This window comes from Herpailurus yagouaroundi, unplaced genomic scaffold (genome assembly GCF_014898765.1).
Source record: "Herpailurus yagouaroundi ecotype Mexico unplaced genomic scaffold, PumYag 184, whole genome shotgun sequence".
NCBI lineage: Eukaryota > Metazoa > Chordata > Mammalia > Carnivora > Felidae > Herpailurus > Herpailurus yagouaroundi.
In genome coordinates, this window is record NW_024412415.1 from 14,924,933 (window position 1) to 14,948,576 (window position 23,644).

A 23,644-nucleotide genomic window follows, 5' to 3' on the forward strand; every position below is an offset into this window, starting at 1 on the left:
GCAGTCGGTTAAGCGTCCGACTTCAGCCAGGTCACGATCTCGCGGTCCGTGAGTTCGAGCCCCGCGTCAGGCTCTAGGCTGATGGCTCGGAGCCTGGAGCCTGTTTCCGATTCTGTGTCTCCCTCTCTCTCTGCCCCTCCCTCGTTCATGCTCTGTCTTTCTCTGTCCGAAAAATAAATAAACGTTGAAAAAAAATTTAAAAAAAAAAAAAAAAAGAAGGAAGAACTCAAAAGCAAGGAAGAGCAGTATTCAGGAAACTGAGAGAGTGATTTACAGAAGAAGGGAGAGACAGAAAAGGGGTAGGGAGGCAGGATGGGTGATCTGGGGAAGGCACAGAGGGAAAGATCTGGAGGAAGAGACAGAAGGAGACACTAAGGAGGAAAAGATATCAAGGGACACCCATGTTTAGCTTTGTCCTTCTTTGCCAGGTTGTCTGCATCTTCTTCAGGTAAGGAAGACTGTCCCCACTAGAAGGTCACCTCACACTTCAGTTATAAATTATCTGTGAAGGACCACCCCATACTTGTAAGTGACAACCCATTTTTTTATCCAGTTTTCACTGTTTTTGACTAGTAAAAAAAGCATGACAATTTGTTCATACACTTGCTTTAAATTTTTTGATATAAAAGTAAGGCATAGAACAACAGGTATATATGCTACCACTTACGTGAAATAAGGGCTATATATACTTATACACCTGTGTGCACAGATCAGAATAACAGATTCTGCTTTAAGGTTAGAGAACTAGGATCTGGGGATCAGAGCTGGGAAGGCTTTTCACAGTACATCTTCTTGTACTGTTTAACTTACTATTTGTATACATTAAAAATTTGAGAATATAAACCCTCTCAGGAATTTTTACCAGATATATTGATCATTCTATCTGCTACACCTGCAACATGTCTTTGAGTATAAGTAAAATACATAGAGTAGGCAGCCACTGCTATCCTTATCTCTTTCCTAAGCTTCTCCAAAGCTTAACCTATTAGTCCAATGATGTGATACTCTCCATGGAGGTATTTCCACTTATGATTCTTTTTCTCCTCAGCAAACACATCATTTATGCCAATTAATTTAATGGCTGTGGTGATTATGCTCAATATTGGCACAACCATCCATCTCACGTGCCTTATGGGAAAAGGAGAAACTCTAATAACATATAGAGCCAAGTTTTCTGGACGAGCTTAAGTGAGCACTGCAGACCAAAGGGAGTGCATACCCATTTAAATGGAAAGCAGGCATCTCTGTTTAGGATATGCATTTTTTTTTTCAATATATGAAGTTTATTGTCAAATTGGTTTCCATACAACACCCAGTGCTCATCCCAAAAGGTGCCCTCCTCAATACCCATCACCCACCCTCCCCTCCCTCCCACCCCCCATGAACCCTCAGTTTGTTCTCAGTTTTTAAGAGTCTTTTATGCTTTGGCTCTCTTCCACTCTAAGAGAGTGGGTTTCTGTTAAGTTTCTCAGGATCCACCTAAGAGTGAAACCATATGGTATCTGTCTTTCTCTGTATGGCTTATTTCACTTAGCATAACACTCTCTAGTTGCATCCATGTTGCTACAAAGGGCCATATTTCATTCTTTCTCATTGCCACGTAGTACTCCATTGTGTATATAAACCACAATTTCTTTATCCATTCATCAGTTGATGGACATTTAGGCTCTTTCCATAATTTGGCTATTGTTGAGAGTGCTGCTATAAACATTGGGGTACAAGTGCCCCTATGCATCAGTACTCCTGTATCCCTTGGTTAAATTCCTAGCAGTGCTATTGCTGGGTCATGGGGTAGGTCTATTTTTAATTTTTTGAGGAACCTCCACACTGCTTTCCAGAGCGGCTGCACCAATTTGCATTCCCACCAACAGTGCAAGAGGGTTCCCGTTTCTCCACATCCTCTCCAGCATCTATAGTCTCCTGATTTGTTCATTTTGGCCACTCTGACTGGATGAGGTGATATCTGAGTGTGGTTTTGATTTGTGTTTCCCTGATGAGGAGTGACGTTGAGCATCTTTTCATGTGCCTGTTGGCCATCTGGAATAGGATGTGCATCTTAAGCAAGCTGCAACCAGTGCAGAGGAGGCAGTATGTGACGGATGTTGTGGAGGGGCTCTCTGTTTTCCTCCAAAGAAACTCGCATTATGGGTTTGCGCTTCAACAATTAGCTATGGTTTCTAGAATCACGGCAGCAAAAGGGAATGAGAGTACATCAAATTATTTTGCATTTTAAAAACCCACAGAGAAGCTTTGTGTGATTACAAAGTAACAGATCCGAATGAGAGTGAGATTTGCCAGCTGGAACTATTGAGGAAAGGGCTCTTGGTGGTAAAGCAACTACGTGTCTTGACAAAACAACTAGTATGTGTTGCAGGCTCAGTGGAATTTGTTTAATAAGTTGCACATTTGTCATTGTAGATCAGTTCTTTGGGTGCCAGGAGACATAACTTCTTCATTATATAATAAAATATTCGTCCTTGCTGGAAAATGAGCACTGAAGAATGTCAATCACTCTGCCATTTCTAGAAGCCTTTCTCGGCCAGCTGAGTGTTCTGAATTGAGCCTCCAGTAGAGGGGACATCTTGAGAGCTAGGTCTGGCATTGAGTTTTGGCCTGTCACCTATCTTTGTACCTTTTCTGGGAGACTGTGACCCAACCTTTCTAAAAAGGCTAATGGAAGGAGGGAGGAGAGCAGCTATTTGCTCGAGGTCTTGGGCAGCTGTGGGAAGTCAGACGATTCCAAATTTTTCAACTTGCAAGTTTCTATCTGGCCATAGATTTTGTCAGAAAAGGCAACCTGTTAATTATTCTGAGGGACTTACAGACAAACCTCTTTTTTTTTCTTTTTTTTAAGTCTTATGGTGCCTGATGAGGGACAGAAGCAGAAAAATGTTCACCTTTGGCTCCAAAGGCTGACCTATAGCTTGCATAGTTTCAATAAGTGTCAAATATGTGCTGGTTGCTATATTCTTAAAGGGTCTCGTGACTGCCTGTACATCTCACCAATAGTTAATATTGAACTAAGTGATAAGCACCAGAAAAATCTTGCGAAAGTAGTTTTATGAGTAGAGATTAGAAGAAGACATTTATGTTCTGATACTCCCTGCATGTTCCCTCCCCCTTGAGCACTAAACATATAACCACCAGCTTCACACAGCAAAAATGCAGCCTTTTCTGCCTGTGGGTCCAGTCCCTGCGCTACTTAAATAAACTTACTGAGTTTATACATCTCAAGAATTCTTCCTTGACCATCGTACTCCATTACCCGTGCCCCAACCCCCCCCCGCCCCCCAACACTGCCCATACCCATATGTGTTTGGCTCTAAAATCTTTGAAGACTTCCTCCAAGAACAACAAAATTTTTCATTTCTTCTAAGGAAGCCTCTTAGGTTAACCTTACATATTCTGATTTGGGGCATGTTCAGCATTTCTTCTGTTATTCATTTTTGTTTTGGAGTGGGCAAAAACATGGAAATATTTTGATTTGCTCCAAGGAAAAGGGCTTTGAAAATAAACTTCATACAATATTTATTCAGGAGATGACTTGAAGAAGATAAATTGCTTTTATTAGGTAGGACATCTAGAAAGTGGCTCTCATCACTGATCTAGACATTACATATTTGTCATTGTACATCAGTTCTTTCCAATGTAGGAGATACCATTTAGGGAGGAATATTTTCCAAAAGCCCTCCAGCCCTTCTCTTATCATATTGTCCAGAACTGAGTCATATGCCCATCCTAAACCAATCACTGGCAATAGGAATTGGGGCCAATGTACTTAGCTCATGCTAAACATGAGTTAGCTCTTCAGTAGGGACAGCATCTTGCGGGAAAGGAACAGACACATTCTGCCAAGAAAAAAGAAGTGGGTGATAATGTTGTGTACACAGTCAACATATCCCTATTTTTTGGATGTGGAATCTAGGCTCCCTGGCAAGTGATGTAATAGATTCAAACCATCTTTGATCCTAATCACTTCCTCATTATTCTAACCTGAGAAAAGCATGGTTTGCACTAACTGGATTGGGGCTATGCAGCACAGACCTAATCTGGTTTTAAAAAGGCATCTCTTTAGGACAGTGCAATAACTCCTAACCACTTTTAGTACACAGGCCTCTTATCAATGATACAGCAGCATCTACATATATTTTCAGGGAAAGAAGCAGCATCAGTGTTAGAGATATATATGGTTTAGGTTTATGGACAATGCTTGGTGAACATCTGGGTTCATAGCCACCTTAAAGTAATCCCACCGCCACTCTGGATACTTGCTCAGCTGCGTGAGAGTCCTTCCGTAAGCCCCTTCATTTCTTTCTCCACTGTAAAATGAAGATAAAAACATCTACTTTGAAAGGCTGTTGGAAGGATGAGGACAAAAGTATATGTACAGAGTACTATGATAATTGGCCCATTATAGACACCCAAAAACCATATGCTATTACTTGTGTTTACACATAGCCTAAACCTTAAGAAAACTGACAGGTGAGAATCTGGAAAAACTTTTAACCAATTACAACAGAGATTGGAACTCATGGGAATATCAGAAAGCATCATTATGTGAATAGTTGAGCATCCAAGAACCAAAGTAACTGTTTAATGAACAAAGTCTTGCTAGAGACTTTGCAGGGTAGATTGTGAAATTGCACCATATTGTACAAAAATATCCAGAAAAACTGGCAACCAATGAAACCATTAATACCTATAGAGCCATTGTGATCATGCATGAACTGGGTTCACCCTCTGTTCTTATAAAATGAACTGTTCCTGGAGTTCAAAGGATTGGGGAAATACAGGAAGCAGAATTTGGTCTAGTACATTATGTACACAACATGATTAATGAAACTGTGAAATCAACTTTGTTGTGAGGAGACAAAATCTTTCAAACAAGGACTATGCCTGAATCAAAACAAAAATAATTTTAAAAACCACATTTTTGTCGGTTCTATTCAATTTATTCATCAGACATTTTAAATACAAAATTTAATTTGATCTCAAAGTTTCTGTATTATTGCCGAACTTTATAGGAGAAGCCATTCCGTTTATATTATTTTTAAAAATCAAATTTCTCTTTAATGACATTTGCCATTTTGATTTCTAATTAATTTGCTGTCCTGGTCCTTGAGGAAAAATGTTGTTATAATAATATCAAGAAGTTTTAGAATGGCATATTTACTGCTAGGAAATTCCTAAATGTCTTTTTTCTTTTTAGATGAACCATTACTGGTTGAATTTTAAAATTACAAAAAATGGTCCTATTGTATTATAGGTTCTTCGGTTGTGTTGGTGAATTCCTGGTTGCAAAATAACTTCCACATAATGTCCTATTCCATAAACCTCCATTAAAGAATAAAAGCTATTTTTTTCCCCCCTACATCCTACGAAGAAGGCGAGTTAAACTGATTTCACATGTGGAGAAGCCTGCTGAACTCATTTTCCTTCTTGGGAGCATAGGGAAGGAGGAGGAGGAGAGGGAAAAGGAAAGAAATCTCCTTTACAATAAATTCCAGCTCACCCATAAGCCAAGTGAAATAAAGACAGTAGAGGGATTAGGAGTATTTGGACTCTCGAGTAAAAAAAGTAAAAAGACCTAGATGAAATCAGTTCCTTAGGTGGGGCAAATGGAAGATGTTAACAATAGAGGAATCTGAGTGAGCGGTATATGGTGACTGACTATACTATATTTGCAACTTTTTTTTTTTGTAAATCTGTAACTATTTTAAGTGAAATTTATTAAACAAACAAAAAAAAAAGTCCTGCGTGTGACCCTTCTGGCTCTTCCACATGTCAACTGTGTTAAACTTGAGCAAAATATTTAACCCCTCTAAGCCTCAAATTTCATTCATCCAAAAAATGACCATAAAGCCTCAAATTTCATTCATCCAAAAAATGACCATATGGAGCCTACTTCAAAAGACTGTACTGAGGATTAAATGAGCTAATGAAGTGCTGGACACAACACTCAGCATGAAGTTAGTGTCTGCAAAGTAATTATCATCATTAATGTGTGCCCATCAAAGGGCTGGGCATTGCAGTATTCAATGGAAGGCACAACCACTAAAAAGCACCGTGTCCTCGTTTCTTCCTGACTTCTCAATACGTGTAGATGGAACAATAATCTTCACAATCACCTAGGTTCTAAAACCCCTTTTGGTGCTTCTCTTTCCCTTGATCTTGCATTCAATCAGGCAGCAGGTCCTGTTAAACCTACTGCCGTACTCTTCTCAATCTTGTCACCTCTTCACAGTCACAACCACTGGCTCCTGTCTATCTGTACCAAGATATCATCTTCCTGGCTTTCCTGCCTATTTCCTCTGTTCCTCCAAGCCCTCCTGCAGCATGGTCTCACTAATCTCTCTACATCATGCTACCTAACCTTCAGTAACTCTCCATTTTCAATGAACCGAATTTCTCATTCTTTGCTTTGGCATTCAGGGCCACCCATGATCTAGCCTCAATCTACCTTTCCAGCTGTTTTTCCCACTACTCCCCTTCATACACCCTTAGATCTAATTTACCCAAATCATCAACTAGTCGTGAGACATGCCTCAATCTTAATAGCAGACACTGAGACCCAGAGACACTAAGAAAATAGCCAAAGGTCACAGAATTTATAGCAAAGCAGATTTTCAGTCATTGATGGCATTGTAAATTAATACGTGGGGAGTATTCAACGTCTGCCGACATACAGCAGCGATGGAAAAAAATCAAAAGACAAGATATTAAAAACCAATGTATCTCTGAGGACCTGAAAAGTAAGGTTTCACCTGTTCTGGATCCAAAAGTAGTACAGGTGGCCAGGAGTTCTCCAGAGTATCAAGGATTACAAGTGTCCTACCTAAAGTGGAGAAAGGTAAAGCTAACTATTTAAACTAGTAACCGAGGGAGAGCTCCCTTAGCCCAGGGTGACTGAAAACAACAATCACTGCCTGAGGCCACCACTTATATACAAACTATGTACCTAGAGAGCCTGGAGGATACAGACAGAGCCTTGTGGCCAAGTTGCCTGCTGGCTCAGTAACTGCATTGAGGATACCCCTAATGGACCAGAAACCACCTATGTGACACCTGCTCCCGAACTGGGGAAACACGGGGCCAGGCAGAGGCAACCACAAAAATCTAGACAGGGCGGATGGAGAGAACTCAGAAGGAAGAAAAAAAACGTCATCTTCAGTGTTATACCACAAGCTAGAATTACATACACATGGGGAAATGAATTCCATGAAAGGTAATAAAAGTTAACAATTTGGATAGAACCTCACTCCCAAGTGACATCAATAACTACCCTAGAAGTAACCTTAAGTATTTTTAAGTCCTAAAAATAGAAATAGAATCTATTTTTAAAAAATTACTAAACAAGGGGTGCCTGGGTGGTTCAGTTGGTTAAGCCTCCGGCTCTTGGTTTCGGCCCAGGTCATGATTCCCAGCATCATGGGATTGAGCGCCGCGTCAGGCTCTGTGCTGAGCATAGAGCCTGCTTGGGATTCTCAATCTCTCTCCCTTGTCCTCGCCCCTCCCCTGCTCACACATGTACTGTCTCTGAAAAGATTTCTAAACAAAATAAGCAGAAATTACACAAAAAGTATAGGTACATACACCAGAAATTCTGGGCGTGAAATTAAAAACTCCATAAATGGAATACACAAAGAGTTAGCAAACCGGAAGACCACCCTGAGGAATTCCATGAGAGACACAGATAAAAATATACAAAAGAACAACTAAGAGACACAGAGAATGAGGTTATGTTTAATGAGACTTCCTGAAGCAGAGAATATATGAAATGGTGAAGCTATATTCAATTTCTTCAATTCTTCACCCAAATGTTACCATGTCAGTGTGATCTACCCCCACTATTCCATTTAAACTCGTGACCACCTCTCTATCACTCCTCCTTTCCCTTGCCTGACCTGAGTTTTCTCCATAGCATTTACCAGCCTCTAACATACTCCATAAATTATGTATATTAACTGTCTCTCCCGACTACAATATGAGAGCTATGAGGATAAAACTCATCTGTTTTGGTAAGTGCTATATTCCCTTAAAACATTAAAGAAGCAATTGTTACACATTGTAAAAATGTAGTGAATGAAATTTAATGGCTGAATATTTTTCATAATGGAAGAAAATCAGCGAGCCCTTGGTTTGAAGGTGAACAACAAAAACCTAAAAAAAAATGTTATCACACATTATTATGACAATTGGAGCGGTTTGAATTTAAATAGTGTTTATGTTTATCAATATACAATTTCTTAAATATGACAACTGTATTTATGTAGCAAAATGTCTTTGTTCTTAGGAGATGCATTCTTGAGTATTTGATGATGAATAGTCATGGTGCCTGCAACTAACTTTCATAGTTAAGAGAAAACACATAAATTACACATATGCATGTGTGTATATTTACAAATAAATATAGAGCAAATGTAGAAACCTAACGATTGGTAAATATAAATGAAGAATATACAGGTGCTTATTTTCTATGGATTATAAAGTTTTTCAAGATAACAAATTTTCAAGATAACATTAAGGAAAAATTAGTACATAGAAAAGAACTTAGCAGAATAGATAAAAATAAGAGAACTTCTGGGAGAGTAAGATACCAACAGTTCCTCTCCTCCCCCCAAAGCAACTATAACACTAGAAAAAAAGATAGTCAAAAACCACCTTTTCAGGGCTCTGGAAATAAACAAAAGGGAAATAACAACTTGAAAAGGAGACTCTGAGGCATTCTTACCTGGGGCTATTTCCATTTTCCTTTCCAGCTTGATAAGGTGGGTAATGCTAACAGGACAGGGATGGCAGTGAAAACTAACAGTTCCTCTTCCAGGGTGGGCTCACCGGATCTGGAGTGGAAGGCAAGAAGTGCATACCCAGTGGTATTGTTAGTAAAAACAGGAAAGTTAGAGGGACGGAAAAAAAAAAAAAGGTGCATAGTTCAGCTTGCCTGAGATTATGGTCCCATGTGAGACTTGAATCCAGCAGACTAACGAAAAAATTAGCAAGAAGACTGCAAATGAGGGGCTAAATATGCTCTCTGCATATCTGTAACTGAGCAGAAGGCTGCATGCATATATAAGGAAGATTTAAAGGGCCTAAGCTCTCCACATATCCCTGGGCTGACAGAGAGGGTGAACACATGTCACAAGACCTGGGAAGGCTCAGGGGGGAGTAAAAGTGGGGGAAGACCAAAAAAAACTTGCCTGAACTTGGAATGCATACCTCATACACCTACAGATACATCAGGAGAGGACAGATCTACTGACTTAAGGCTTTTGACTACAATCTCTGACTAACCATTGGATGACCACTCAACTATAGATATGTAGGGGCATCCTCTAAAAGAGCCAGGCTCAAAAACTAAAACTACAAACTAAAATAACTGAGCAGAGAAATCAGCAGACACATGGCAGGAGAGAGATTTTTCAGATTAAGTCCAGGCAAATTACAAAGCAAACAAATTAACAATAACAACAAAAGCAGCAACAACCGTCAGGGGAACTAATGTCAAATCTGGAGTTGCTATACTATGTTACATAATATCTCGTTTTCAACAAATGTGTGAAGCATATAAAAAAAAAATAAAGTGTGACCCATATTCAAGAAAAAAACCATCAAGAGAAACTATGTGTTCAGATGTTGAATTTAATGAGTAAAGACTATAACTCACAGAAGAACATACACTGCATGATTCTACACAGATGAGATATTTCAAACAGTCAAACTCATAGAAACAGAGAGAATGGTCATTGACAGGAGGAAGAAATGGGGAGTTGCTGTTCAACGGGTATACAATTTTAGTTATGCAAGATGATTAAGTACTAGACATCTGCTGTAGAACCTTGTGCCTATAGTTAACAATACTGTATTGTGCACTTAAATAACTGTTCATAGATCTCATGTTAAATGTCCATACCACAATAAGAAAAAAGGACTACAAAGCAACTATTATAAATTTGTTTAAAAACCTAAAGGGAACAATGATTAAAGACTTAAAAGGAAATATGACAGGGGCACCTGGGAGGCTCAGTCGGTTAAGCGTCTGACTTTGGCTCAGGTCATGATCTCGCGGTTTTGTAAGTTCGAGCCCCGTATGGGGCTCTGTGCTGACAACTCAGAGCCTGGAGCCTGCTGCGGATTCTGTGTCTCCCTCTCTCTCTGCCCCTTCCCCACTTGTGCTCTGCCTCTCTATCAAAAATAAATAAAATGTTAAAAAAAATTTTAAAGGAAATAAATATGACAGTAAATCAACAGAGAATCTCAAAAAAAAAAAAAAAATACCCAGCTCTTATTAAAAAGAATCTATGAGAATTCTAGAGTCAAAAACAGTAACTGAAAATTCCTAGACAGGAATTTTTTATCCAATTTAAAACACAAGATAATAACAATTGAAGAAATATGTACAGAGCCTCCAAGACCTGTGGCACAGCACCAAGGGTATCAATATACCTAAGGACCCCAGAAAGGGGCAGAGAAAATAATAAAAGAACAATGATTTAAAAAAACCCTAATTTGATAAAAATATTAATATACAAATCCCTGAATCTCAACAGACCCCAAGTAGTTTCAATAGAACAAATGCACACCTAGACATACAGTGCTCAAACCATTGACAGCCAAAGAGAAAATTTTAAAAGCAGCAGGAGAAAAACAACTCATCACAAACAGGAAAACAATGGTGGCCCTAAGGCAGGGAAAAGAACTATTTAAAGTGTGGGGTGGACGTGAGGAGTGCTGGTGGCAACCAAAAATTCTAAATCCATCAAACTCTATCCTTCAAAAATTAACTTGAAGTATTTTCCAAAATAAAGACTGGCTGAGAGAATTTGTTGTTGGCATACTTATGTGAAACACTAAAAAAAAAGTCCTTTAGATGAAAGGAGATGACGACAGACTTGGTAACCTGAATCCGTGGGAAAAAATGAACAGCAGCAGAAACAATAAATATTAAACATACATATTCTTTTATATGTGTGTGTATACATATATATATATAGCCTCTTTTCTTCTCTTGAATTCTTTAGGAGACAGTGTATAAAGCAATAATTATAATTATATTGTGTGGATATAAATATATGTATATGTGTGTGTGTATATATATATATATATGAAATAAAATATGAATGTAATATATATGACAATTAATAGCACAAAAGAAGGGTAAGGAAATACAACTATGCTGGAACAAAGTACCAGAAGTTAGTCAATATTAATCTGAAGTAGTCGTAATAAGTTAAGATGCCTATTGTAATACCTACAACAACCACTTAGAAAATGACTTAAAAAATAGTAAAACTTAAGAGTAATTAAAGTGGCGCATGCCCTAATAAACATGTTTAATACAAAATAAGGAGTACAGGAGTAATCCAATAATAAAAAAGACATAAGATATAGAGAAAAGCAAATAGCAAAATGGCACATGTAAAGCCAACCATAATTTTATTAACTTTTATGGACTGAAATACTCCAATCCAAAAGCAAAGCTTATCTGACTATATGTGTGTGTGGTGTGTGGTGGGGGGGGGTGGGGGGGTGGGGAAGCAAGATCTAACAACATGCAGACTACCAAAGATCCACTTCAAATTGAAAGACACAAATAGGTTAAAAGGAAAAGGACAAAAAAATATACGCCACATAAGCAGTTATAAGAGAACTGAAAAGGCTGTATTAATACCAGACAAAATGGAATTTAAGACAAGAAGTATCATTAGAGACAAAGAGAGACATTTTATAATAATAAAAGGTCAATACACCAGAAAGACAAACCAAATATAAAGGTATATATGGTTAAAAACAGCCCCAAAATACATGAAGTAAAAACTGACAGAATTGAAAAGAAAAAACAGACAATTTAACAATTATAGTTAGAAATTACAAATGTTCTACTCTCAGTAACTAACAGAACAAGCAAGCAGAAAATCAGCAAGGCTATAGCAGACTTGAGTAACACTGTCACCAACTTGACTTGACATTTTTTAACACTCCACCAAATGAGAGAATATGTATTCTTTTCAGATGAATGTGAAAGAAAGGTTCTCTAGCAAAGACCATATGCTAGCCCATAAAAGGAGTCTCAAAAACTTTGAAAGGACTCAAATCATTCAGAGTTTATTCTCCAACAAATAAATTAAAAATAAACAAATAAATTCAGAAAATACCCAATGCATGGAAACAAAGTGGCACATTCCTAAATAACCCATAGTTTCAAAAAAGAAGAAATTAGAAAATATTTTGACTAAATGAAAACAAAAACACAACATATCAAAATTTATGAGGTACAGCTTAAGCAGTGCTTAGAGGGAAATTCAGAAGTTGAAATATCTATATTAGAAAAGTAAGGTTTCACATCAATAATCTAAGTTTCCACTTTAACAGTAGACAAAGAATGAATTAAATCTACAGCAAGCAGTAGGAAGGAAACAAAGATCAGAGGGGAAAGAAATCAATGGAATAGGAAACAGAAAAGCAATAAGAAAATCAAAGAAACCAAAAGTTTTTTGGGAAAAATAATCAACAAAATTGGTAAACCTATAGCTAAGCAAAGAAAAAAAGAAAGGTGACATAGAACACCAAAACAGGGATGAAAGACGCGACATCAACAACAACCCAAATTAAAAGGATTATAGAAGAACCAATTTTACACAATTTTTTTTTTTTTCAGAAAACCGGGGGAAAATAACTTTCCCACTCATTCACTGAGACCACTATTACCCTTTGACCAAAGCAAGACAAAAATATCACAAGAAAACTAGAGACAAATATCCCATGTGGGATTTCACATGAAAATCCTTAAGTCACTATTAGCAAATAAAATCCAGAAACATATAAAACAGATTAAGCACCACGAAGAAGTAGGACATCTATGAGTCTCCAACGCCCTCTATATTCTGACATCACCCTTCAGATTAATGTAAATTAACAGTCGTAGCTTGGCTGTGTAGTCCCTTCATTTGCATACTAATCAATACAAACCTTCATTGGTGGTTGTGTGTAGAGGGTATAAGATAAATCCTATTGAAATTATGGACGTCAAAAAGTTTAAGGATACCATGAAAAAAGCAGAAACCAAGCATTTTTTCCAATTCCAACCTTGATGTTTAGAATGGAGATGTGTGACAATGATTTAAAACCAAGATGAGGGGTGCCTGGGTGGCTCAGTCGGTTAAGCGTCCGACTTCGGCTCAGGTCATGATCTCGCGGTCCGTGAGTTCAAGCCCCGCGTTGGGCTCTGTGCTGACAGCTCAGAGCCTGGAGGCTGTTTCAGATTCTGTGTCTCCCTCTCTCTGACCCTCCCCTGTTCATGCTCTCTCTCTGTCTCAAAAATAAATAAATGTTAAAAAAAAATTTTTTTTAAACCAAGATGAAAAGGTAGGTAAGCAGTGAGCTAGATTTTCAGTTCAATTATATCCAGAGTTTAAAACCATCAATCACCAAACAAATCTACATGAAACATGGTTTAGGGGTTTTCTCAGAATGAGAAAGGAGACACCCCAACTGTTGGAAAAACGGCACTGGGTCTCCAGGAACACAAGTGAGACTTTGAATAGATGGTGTGTTCCTTCCTCCAGCTCATGTTAACACAAGCTCTGAAACCCGGGACTAATTTGGAGGCTTATCTATATCTGGTCAGCAATTCAGGTGACAGTGCTTTTCAACCCTATGGAAGGTTCACTTCTAGGCTCTTGCTTTTAGAGATGGTTATAAGCAGGAAGATGATAAACCTTGCCATCCATCCATCCAACCACTACCCAACTTAGTCTGGTTAAAAAAAAAAAATGCACGCAATCAACCCACAAACACAGTCCAGAATACAGTTCAGGGTAAGAGATATGAAGGAAAGCTATAATAAATGTTTTCAAGACGTACTTGCATTCACTGAAAACTTGCATATCCATCTCTAGGAATCTGAAAAAAAATTCATATAGAAACAAAAGTATTTAGGTGGTCATTCATTTCTGCATAGTTTAGTGTTACAAGCTTAATTATAACCATTTACACATTCAATGCAATCCCTATCGAAATAACACCAGAATTCTTCACAGAACTAGAACAAACAACCCTAAAATTTGTGTGGAACCAGAAAAAAACCCAAATAGCCAAAGCAATGTTGAAAAAGAAAACCAAAGCTGGAGCCATCACAATTCAGGACTTTAAGCTGTATTGCAAAGCTTTAATCAAGACAGTATGGTCCTGACACAAAAACAGAAACATAGATCAATAGAACAGAAAAAAGAAACCAGGAATGGACACACAAATGTATAGCCAACTAATCTTTGACAAAGCAGCAAAGAATATCCACTGGAAAAAAAGACAGTCTCTTCAGCAAATGTGCTGGGAAAACTGGACAGCGACATGCAGAAGAATGAAACTGGACCACTTTTTTACACCATACACAAAAATAAATTCAAAATGGATAAAAACCTAAATGTGAGACAGGAAACCTTCAAAATCCTAGAGGAGAAAACAGGCAGCAACTTCTTTGACCTCAGCTGCTGCAACTTCCTACTAGACGTGTCTCTGGAGGCAAGGGAAATAAAAACAAAAATGAACTACTGGGACCTCATTAAGATAAAAAGCTTCCACACAGTGAAGGAAACAATCAACAAAACTAAAAGGCAACTGACAGAAAGGGAGAAGTTATTTGCAAATTACACACTGGATAAAGGGTTAGTATCCAAAACCTATAAATAACTTATCAAAATCAACACCCAAAAAACAAATAATCCTGTGAAGAAATAGGCAAAAGACATGAATAGACACTTTTCCAAAGAAGACATCCAGATGGCTAACAGACACATGAAAAGATGCTCAACGTCACTCATCATCAGAAAAATACAAATCGAAACCACGAGATACCACCTTACACCTCAGAAGGGCTAAAATTAACAACTCAGGCAAAAATAGATGCTGGTGAGGATGCAGAGAAAGGGGAACCCTTTTGCAGTGTTGGGAATGCAAACTGGTACAGTCACTCTGGAAACAGTAGGGAGGTTCTTCAAAAAATTAATAATAGAATTACCCTATGACCCAGCAATTGCACTACTAGGTATTTTTCCAAAGGATACAAAAACGCTGATTCAAAGGGACACATGCACCCCAATGATTATAGCAGCACTATCAACAAGAGACAAATTATGGAAACAGCCCAAATGTCCATCGACTGACAAATGAATAAAGAAGATGTAGTGTGTACATACATATACACACACATACAATGGGATACTATTCAACGATCAATAAGAATGAAATCTTGCCATTTGCAACATGGATGGAACAAGAGTGTATTATACTAAGCGAAATAAGTCAGAGCAAAGAAAAATATATGATTTCACTCATATGTAGAATTTAAGAAACACGACAGATAAACACAGGGAAAAGGAAGGAAAAATAAGATAAAAACAGAGAGGGAGGCAAACCATAAGAGAGTCTTAAATACAGAGAACAAACTGAGGGTTGTTGGAAGGGGGGGCGGATGGGGGGACGGGCTAAATGGGTGATGGTCATTGAGAAGGGCGCTTGTTGGGATGAGCACTGGGTGTTGTATGTAAATGATGAATCACTGGGTTCTACTCCTGAAACCAATACCACACTGTACATTAACTAACTTGAATTTAAATAAATTTAAAAAAAATTACAACTTTCTGCCCACAGCATTAATAAGTTAGCCAATTCTGTACTATAAATGAACATAAAAATCTAAAACTTTGAAATTTTTTGCTAGAAGACGATGTTTATTTTGATTTTTAAAATGTAATATTTCAGATGAAAGAAAGGCTGTAAAACCATAAAAGACAAAGACAGTCTCTGGCTGTCACAGGAGATTTGAAGTAATGCAAATGTCAGCTAAAAAAAAATTCAGATTAATATTTTAAATAATGAAATCAGGACACAATTATATTTTGTGGCAATTCTTGAAATACTTCTTTTCCACTAACTGCAAGCAAGGATCAAAATTTGGAGTAGCTATTTCCACTCAAAAGCATGTTGAGTAGATCTACAGCTCCATTAAATGTGGCTCATTACAAACATTAAATTTGGTTGGCCATACATACATATCATCCAGATTCATATCTTATTCTGGGTGAATTTCAAACATGCCAATATAACGTTTCTGTAATTACAAAAGAATCCGTGACAATTCTATAGACCATATGCAAGTTTATTTAAATAATGTAACATTGCACAGAAAGCTAATTTGTAAGTATAAAAATAGATGGTTTGGCAACCACATATAAAGCACCACAAAGAAGCAGATTACACATACATCATCAGGCCTTTGGAAGATTGAGGCACCATTAATATCTCAAGTAATTTTATAAGAATACTTTGCTCATATGATAGATGTTATTAAAACATCTCAAAATAGATAGAGCCCACAATTTTTCCAGTACGAAGTCTTCCCTTCCAGTTTTCTTGTCAATATATCAATGATTCTTCTTAAATACTGTACAACAGTTAGTCCAAATTGACAAAGGGGCTATCAAAACCACTATCTTGTTGGCTAGACAGAGGAGCAATCAATTTTCTCAAAGGCTGCCGACACACTGATGAAGGTGCTGTACTGCTCAGTTTTTGGAAATCTGACTTTACTAGATCAGCCTTATGATGAGGGGTGTGTCTCAGAGTCATATTGATCTCTGGCTGGGAACACAGGGTTTCTTCTGACAGGTCTGAAGTGTGACCACTCTGACGTCTCACTGGTTGACAAATCATACCATTTTTCTCTGTATCTGAAAGACAACCGGCTGCTGACGAGTGTTGGAAATTAACAGATTCAGCTGGTATATCCAGAGTTTCTTGTGGTCTACCATGTAAAAATGACACTTCGTGACTGTCGCAGGGCAAAGTGGCACTGTTGGAACGCCAGCCCACGGAGTCATCAAAGTCCCCTCCATCCTTTACTGGAGTTTCCCAAACACCCAAACGTTGACTTTTCTCAGATGCAGCATTTTCACTTTCCATTAGTGGATTGCACTTGTATACTTTTAAACCGAGTCTTTCATTAGGACCTCGGAAAGTTGTATGTGTGGATCCAGATTCGGAAAGACTAGGGGTGTACCTAGGTGATGATTTACTTCCGAAGGATCCAAGAAAGGGGTATGTAGCTGAATGCTGAAGTGATTCAGAGCCAGTATCACTGCGGTCTTTCTTCTTGTGCAAAACAAAGCCTTTTTCACCTTCATATGGAACAAACTCAGGAGAAACATCATTTGGCAAAATGTCTAGATGTTTGTAAGTGTTTTCCCCAAACTGAGAGTCTGATTGTGACTCTTTGGAACCCATGTGCTTTACATCGCCATGCTCTGCATCCGCTAACCGCCGTCGTAGGTTACAAGCAGCCCTTCTCTTAGGAACTTGGTCACATGTACTCCTGGGAATACTTTGTATACTGTTTGATTTGCTTTCAGTATGATGCCCTGTATTCTGATTCACATCATTTCCTTTTGATTTTTCAACTCCCGTCATCATCTCCGAAGTCAGAGGTACTACTACTACATACGAGGGAACAAAATTAGGCGAAAACAAAATTAGGATAAAGTTAACATTGAAAGGGGAGGAAAAAATTATGTTTTCATGTATTTCCAAAGAATGTATGTATTTTCATCAAAGAAAATACATCAATGCTGGACATTTAAAAATATTGTTTTACAAATCTGCATTGAATAAAGTTAGGTAGTTGTTATTGAAATCTGACATTATTGTTGTGCATCTGATCTATTATTTCCTGCAACAGATATTCTAGCATTTCAGGAGCCAACTGCAAGTTTCCAATTCTGTTCTGATGAAGACATTTTGCTAGAAGAAACCCCAACACTCAACAACTACATAAGCATACCACACCCCTGCCCCCCACCACGTCCCCCACCCCCCCTTCCCCCCAGCACACACACACTAGCTAAGACACTAAATCTGACCTGAGGCAAAGCAGCCACATAGCATAAAATCAGAGGCATATCTCAGAAAAGAGTATCTTGGTCCCTACAGCATGGAAAGGGTTTGCTTCCACTGGGGACATTCACACAATTGCCCCAAATCATTAATACCCAAGGTTCACATCACCATTCTCGAATTTACACAATCTTTGTGTTTTGAAGAATGACTACCAATATCAGACTTGTGAATTTTTGAACAATCTCTGCTTCAAGCTTTCCAGAAGTTCAAAAACCCCATTTCCCCACAGATAGGTTCAAAATCTCCCAGTGTGACTGGAAATTTATCAATTTTTTCACCCATTTCCATCAGCTTTTGCTTTATATATTCTAAAGCTATTTTATCATGAGCAGAAAGAACCCATTTGTAGGTTCTTGGGAGTCTTCTTTACCATTATCAACTGTCACTTTAATCCCTCTCAATGTGAACTATAATGTGCTTAATATTGTATTTAACTCTATAATTTATCTACTATCAACATATCACTGCTTGGCAAATTAGTGTCCATTCCTTCATTTTGAATTTTTGATGTTGTTCTCATAGAGAGAACATATGTCTGGATTTTTAAAAAATGAAAATTATGGTCTTTTAATAAGTGAGTTTAAACTACTCACCTTTAGGGTGATTACTGATGTTTTACGCTACAGTAAGTTTCTATTTACCAAAGCTTTCTAGTTGTATTTTGCCTCTTTCGTGATTTTGTTAGATTGAAAACCTTTTATTCTGAGTTTTTCTCCTACTACCTTGAAAGGTATATATTCTATTTCTCTATTGGTTAGCCTTAAATTTTATTTTTTAAAAAATTTTTTTTCAACGTTTTTATTTATTTATGGGACAGAGACAGAGCATGAACGGGGGAGGGGCAGAGAGAGAGGGAGACACAGAATCGGAAACATAGCCTTAAATTTTAATACACATACTTAAACTTGTATTTTTCTAGCAATGGCTGGTGTTAACAGTAACTATATCTTTTCCTTAAAAACAGTAAACTTCTTAGCATATTATACAATATGCTCTTACATCCTTTTGAGAATACTATCTCACATTCTCTCAGATGCTTTAGTTTGTTCTGTTAATTCTGTCTCCAAAGGCATAAGTTCTGTTGGGTTTTTTGCCTTGTCTTCTTTTGAGTTAGGTGTCTTATCATGGTGCTGGCTTTCTATAGATATTTGGTGATTCTTTGTTGACTGCTTATCTTTAAAAAAAAATTTTTTTTAATGTTTATTTATTTTTGAGAGAGAGAGAGAGAGAGAGAGCGAGCGAGCATGCACAGGGGAGGGGCAGAGAGAGAGACACACACACAGAATCTGAAGCAGGCTCCAGGCTCTGAGCTCCGAGCTGTCAGCACAGAGCCCAATGCAGGGCTCGAACCCGCAAACTGTGAGATCATGACCTGAGCCAAAGTCGGGTGCTCAACCAACTGAGCCACCCAGGCTCCCGTGAATGCTTGCTTATCTTTTAGATGTTCTGAGTATGGCATCTGTTTGTTTAAAATAGTTGAGAGTGTAATAGAAGGAAGAAGCTGCAGGGTAGAAAAACCTAATAGTTTGGTACTTGGGGCATGTGGACTGTAAGTTCCTCCTTAGTATAACTAGCCATCTAGAGCCTTGCCCTGTTCTGAGACTCTGTTCCTGCTGCCCTTACTCTAGCCCAATACTGGGGCTGGAAAAGGGAAAGGAGAAGGATGATAAAGAGGGTGACCTCACCTGGTTACTATTACTCTCGAACACCAACTCATTACCTCACTGGGATCCCCGAGGCATACTACTTCTCCTGCAACATACTGCCTTCGTATGTGGCACAGTTTTGCTATTGGTCCTGCCTGTAGCTCTCCTCTTCTGGCAGTTTTGAATTGAGGTTTCCATCTTCAGGCTTATACGGATTTCTTTCTTTCAGGGATTTCTCAGACCTTCTGGTCCATCGATTATTTAACTTTTTATTTTTTAATTATTTATGTATTTTTAAAAACGGAAGTACAGTTGCCATGCGGTGTTATGTTAGTCTCAGGCATATAGCATAGTGATTCAACACTTCTATGAACATGCACTGCTCACTGCGGTAAGTGTGATTACAATCTATCACCGTACAAAGTTATTATAATAGTCTCGACTACATTCCTTATCCTGTACTTTATATCCCTGTGACTTGCTTATTTTATAACTGGAAGCTTGTACCTCTTAATCTCCTACACCAGTTTCACCCATCCCCCACCTCTTCCCCTCCGGCAAACATCAGTTTGTTCTCTGTATTTGTGAGACTGTTACTGTTTGTGTACGTGTGTTTTACTTTTTAGAATCCACATATAAGTGAAATCATGTATTACTTGTCTTCCTGTCTGACTTATTTCACTTACAATACTCTTTAGATCCATTCATGTTGTCACAAATGGGAAGATTTCATTTTTTTATGGGTGACTATCATTTCTGTGTATGTTTGTGTGTGCGTATCAAGTCTTCTCTGTCCATTCACCTAGATGGACACTTAAGTTGCTTCCATATCTTGGCTATTATAAAGAATACTGCGATAAACATAGGGGTGCATATATCTTTTCAAATTGGCATTTTTGTATTTTGGGGGGTAAAAACCCAGTTGTGCAATTACTAGATTGTAAGGTAGTTCTATTTTTAATTTTTTGAAGAACCTCTATACTGTTTTCCACAGTGGCTGCACCAATTTGCATTACCACCAACAGTGCAAGAGGGTTTCTTTTTCTCTACATCCTCACCAACGCTTGTTGTTTCTTGTGTTTTTGGTTTTAGTCGTTCTGACAGGTATAAGGTGATATCACATTGTAGTTTTTTTTTTTTTAATGTTTATTTATTTAGTTTAAGATGGTGGGGGGAGCATGAGTTGGGGAGGGGCAGAGAAAGATGGAGAGAGAATCCCAAGCAGGCTCCATGCTGCCAGAGGACAGCCCAACGTGGGACTCAATGTCATGAACCATGAGATCATGACTGGAGCCAAAACCGACTGAGCCACCCAAGCAACCTATCATTATAGTCTTGATTTGTGTTTCCCTGATGATGAGTGATGTCAAGCATCTTTTCATGTGTCCCTTGGCCATCTGTACATCTTCTTTGGAGAAATGTCTGTTCATGTCTTCTGCCTATTTTTTAATTGGATTATTTGCAGTATGGGTGTTGAGTTGTACAAGTTCTTTATATTTATTTTGGATATCCCCTTACCAGATGTATCATTTGCAAATATCCTCTACCATTCAGGAGGTTGCCTTTTTGTTTTGTTCATTGTTTCCTTTGCTGTGCAGAAACTTATTTGTTCCAATGTAGTCCCAATAACTTATTTTTGCTTTTGTTTTACTTGGCTGAGAAGACATCCAGAAAAAAGTTGCTAGGGCCAATCTCCATGAGGTTATTGTTTATGTTTTCCTTTGGGAGTTTTATGATTTGAGGTCTTACTTTTTTTTATTTAGGTCTTTAATACGTTTTATTTTTGTATTAAGAAAATGTTTAAGAAAGTGATACGGTTTCATTCTTTTGCATGTAGCTATGCAGTTTTCCCATCATTAAGGAGACTGTCTTGGGGCATCTGGTTGGCTCAGTCAGTTAAGCATCTAACTCTGGATTTCAGCACAGGTCATGATCTCACAATTCGTGAGATCGAGCCTCATGTAGGATACTGTGCCGACAGCGTGGAGCTTGCTTGGGATTCTCTCTCCCTCTCTCTTTGCCCTTTTCCCACCCTCTCTCTCTCTTTCAAAATAAACATTTACAGAAAAAAGAGAGACAGTCTTTTCCTCATTGCATATTCTTGCCTCCTTTGTCATAGATTAACTGACCATATAACCATGACTTTATTTCTGTACTCTCTATCCTGTTCCATTGGTCTATGTATCTGTTTCTGTGCCTGTACACACTGTTTGATTACTAAAACTTTGTGGTATAGCTTGAAGTCTGGAATTGTGATACATCCAGCTTTGCTCTTCTTTCTCAAGATTGCTTCTGCTATTCAGGGTCTTTAGTAGTTCCATACAAATTTGAGGATTATTTGTCCTAATTCTGGGAAAAATGACACCTTGTTTGGGATTGCACTGAATCGCTAAACTGCTTTGAGTGGTATGGGCATTTTAGCAATATTAATTTTTCCAATCCATGAGCATGATATATCCTCCCATTCCTTTATGTTATTTCCAATTTCTTTCATCCATATCTTAAAGTCTCCAGAGTATAGGTCTTTTACCTCCTTCATTAAATTTATTCCTAGGTATTTCATTCTATTTGATGCAATTATATTTGTATCATTATATTTTCATTCTATTTGATGCAATTTTTTCCTAGGTATTTCATTCTATTTGATGCAATGGGATTATTTTCTTAATTCTATTTCTGATACTTTATTAGTCTATACAGACACAACAGATTTCTGTAATTTTATATCCTGCAACATTACTGAATTCATTTATTAATTCTGGTTGTTTTTTGGTGGTGTCTTTAGGGTCTTCTATGTATTGTATCATGTCACCTGCAAAAAGTGACAGTTTTGCTTCTTCCCTACCAATTTGGATGCTTTTTGTTTCTTTTTCTTGTCTGACTGCTGTGGCTAGGACTTCCAGTACTATGTTGAATAAAGTGGTGAGAGTAAACATCTTTGTCTTGTTACTGATCTTAGGGAAAAAGCTTTCACTTTTTCCCCACCGAGTATGACGTCAGCTGTGGGTTTGTCATGTTGGTCTATATTATGTTGAGGTGTAATCCGTCTTAACCCACTTGGTTGAGAATTATCATCATAAACAGATGCTGAATTTTATCAAATATTTTTTCTGCATCTATTGAGATGATCGTATGGTTTGTCATCTTCATTTTTTAAATGTGGTGTATCATGTAGATTGATTTGTGGATAATGAACCATCCTTGCATGCCCAGAGTAAATCCCACTTGATCATAGTGAATGACCTTTTTCATGTGCTGTTGAGATTAGTTTGCTAATACTTTGTCAAGGATTTTTACATCTATATTCATCAGAGATACTGGCCCGTAGTTTTCTATTTTTTATAGTATCTTTTTCTGGGCTGGTATCAAGGTAATGCTGGCCTTATAGAAATGAATTTGGAAGTTTTCCTTCCTCTTGTATTTTTCAGAATAGTTTGAGGACAGGGATTAATCCTTCTTTAAATGTTCGGTAGCATTCACTTGTGAATCGATCTAGTTGTGGACTTGTGTTTGTTGGAAGTTTTATACTTACTCATTCAATTTTGTTACTAGTAATTGGTCTAATCAGATTTTCTATTTCTTCTTAATTCAGTCTTATAAGATTGTATGTTTCTAGAAATTTATCCCTTTGTTCTAAGTTGTCCAATTTGTTGGCATATAATTTTTCATAGTAGTCTTTTATATTCCTCCGTATTTCTGTGGTGTCAGTTGCTACTTCTCTTTCATTTCTAGTTTTGAGTCCTATCTTTTTTCTTGATGAGTCTGGCTAAAGGTTTATCAATTTTATGTTTTTAACAGACCAGCTCTTGGTTTTGTTGATCTCTCCTACTTTTTTTTTTAGTCTCTCATTTATTTCTGTTCTGATGTTTATCATTTTCTCCCTTCTACTAACTTTTTAAAAATAGTTTCTAGCATTTCTAGGAATGGACGTAACAATAGAAAGCTGATGGATATGTTCAGTCTGTCTACTTGAGCTGGAAATTCTATACTCTTTTTTGAAAGTTTCCAGTTTAAGTAAAACACAGCTACAACTTCATAAATTAACTCGCTCC

The 23,644-nt window shown here is 37.7% G+C and overlaps 1 protein-coding gene and 1 long non-coding RNA gene across 14 annotated transcripts in view; both read right to left on the bottom strand.

Annotated features, from left to right (window-relative positions):
• Positions 1–3,540: 3,540 nt before the first annotated feature.
• Positions 3,541–13,899, bottom strand: LOC121041670 (uncharacterized). Of its 2 annotated transcripts, XR_005795810.1 has the most exons (4): positions 13,861–13,899; positions 8,732–8,840; positions 4,238–4,319; positions 3,541–3,848 (listed from the first exon to the last, which is right to left on the bottom strand). It is a non-coding gene; the product is annotated as an uncharacterized LOC121041670 (long non-coding RNA). The 2 variants fall into 2 exon arrangements; XR_005795809.1 differs by lacking the exon at positions 13,861–13,899 and having other exon boundaries at positions 8,732–8,886.
• Positions 13,900–16,137: 2,238 nt separating this feature from the next.
• CEP152 (centrosomal protein 152) overlaps positions 16,138–23,644 on the bottom strand; it is a 91,219-nt gene continuing 83,712 nt past the window's right edge. For 9 of the 12 annotated variants that reach the window (XM_040492632.1, XM_040492630.1, XM_040492631.1 and 6 more), the window contains one exon: positions 16,138–17,486. In XM_040492632.1, the coding sequence (XP_040348566.1) occupies positions 16,450–17,486 (1,037 nt within the window). In that variant the 3' untranslated portion in view covers positions 16,138–16,449. The remainder of the gene's footprint in view (positions 17,487–23,644) is intronic. The other 3 variants (XM_040492638.1, XM_040492633.1, XM_040492629.1) reach the window with 2 other exon arrangements.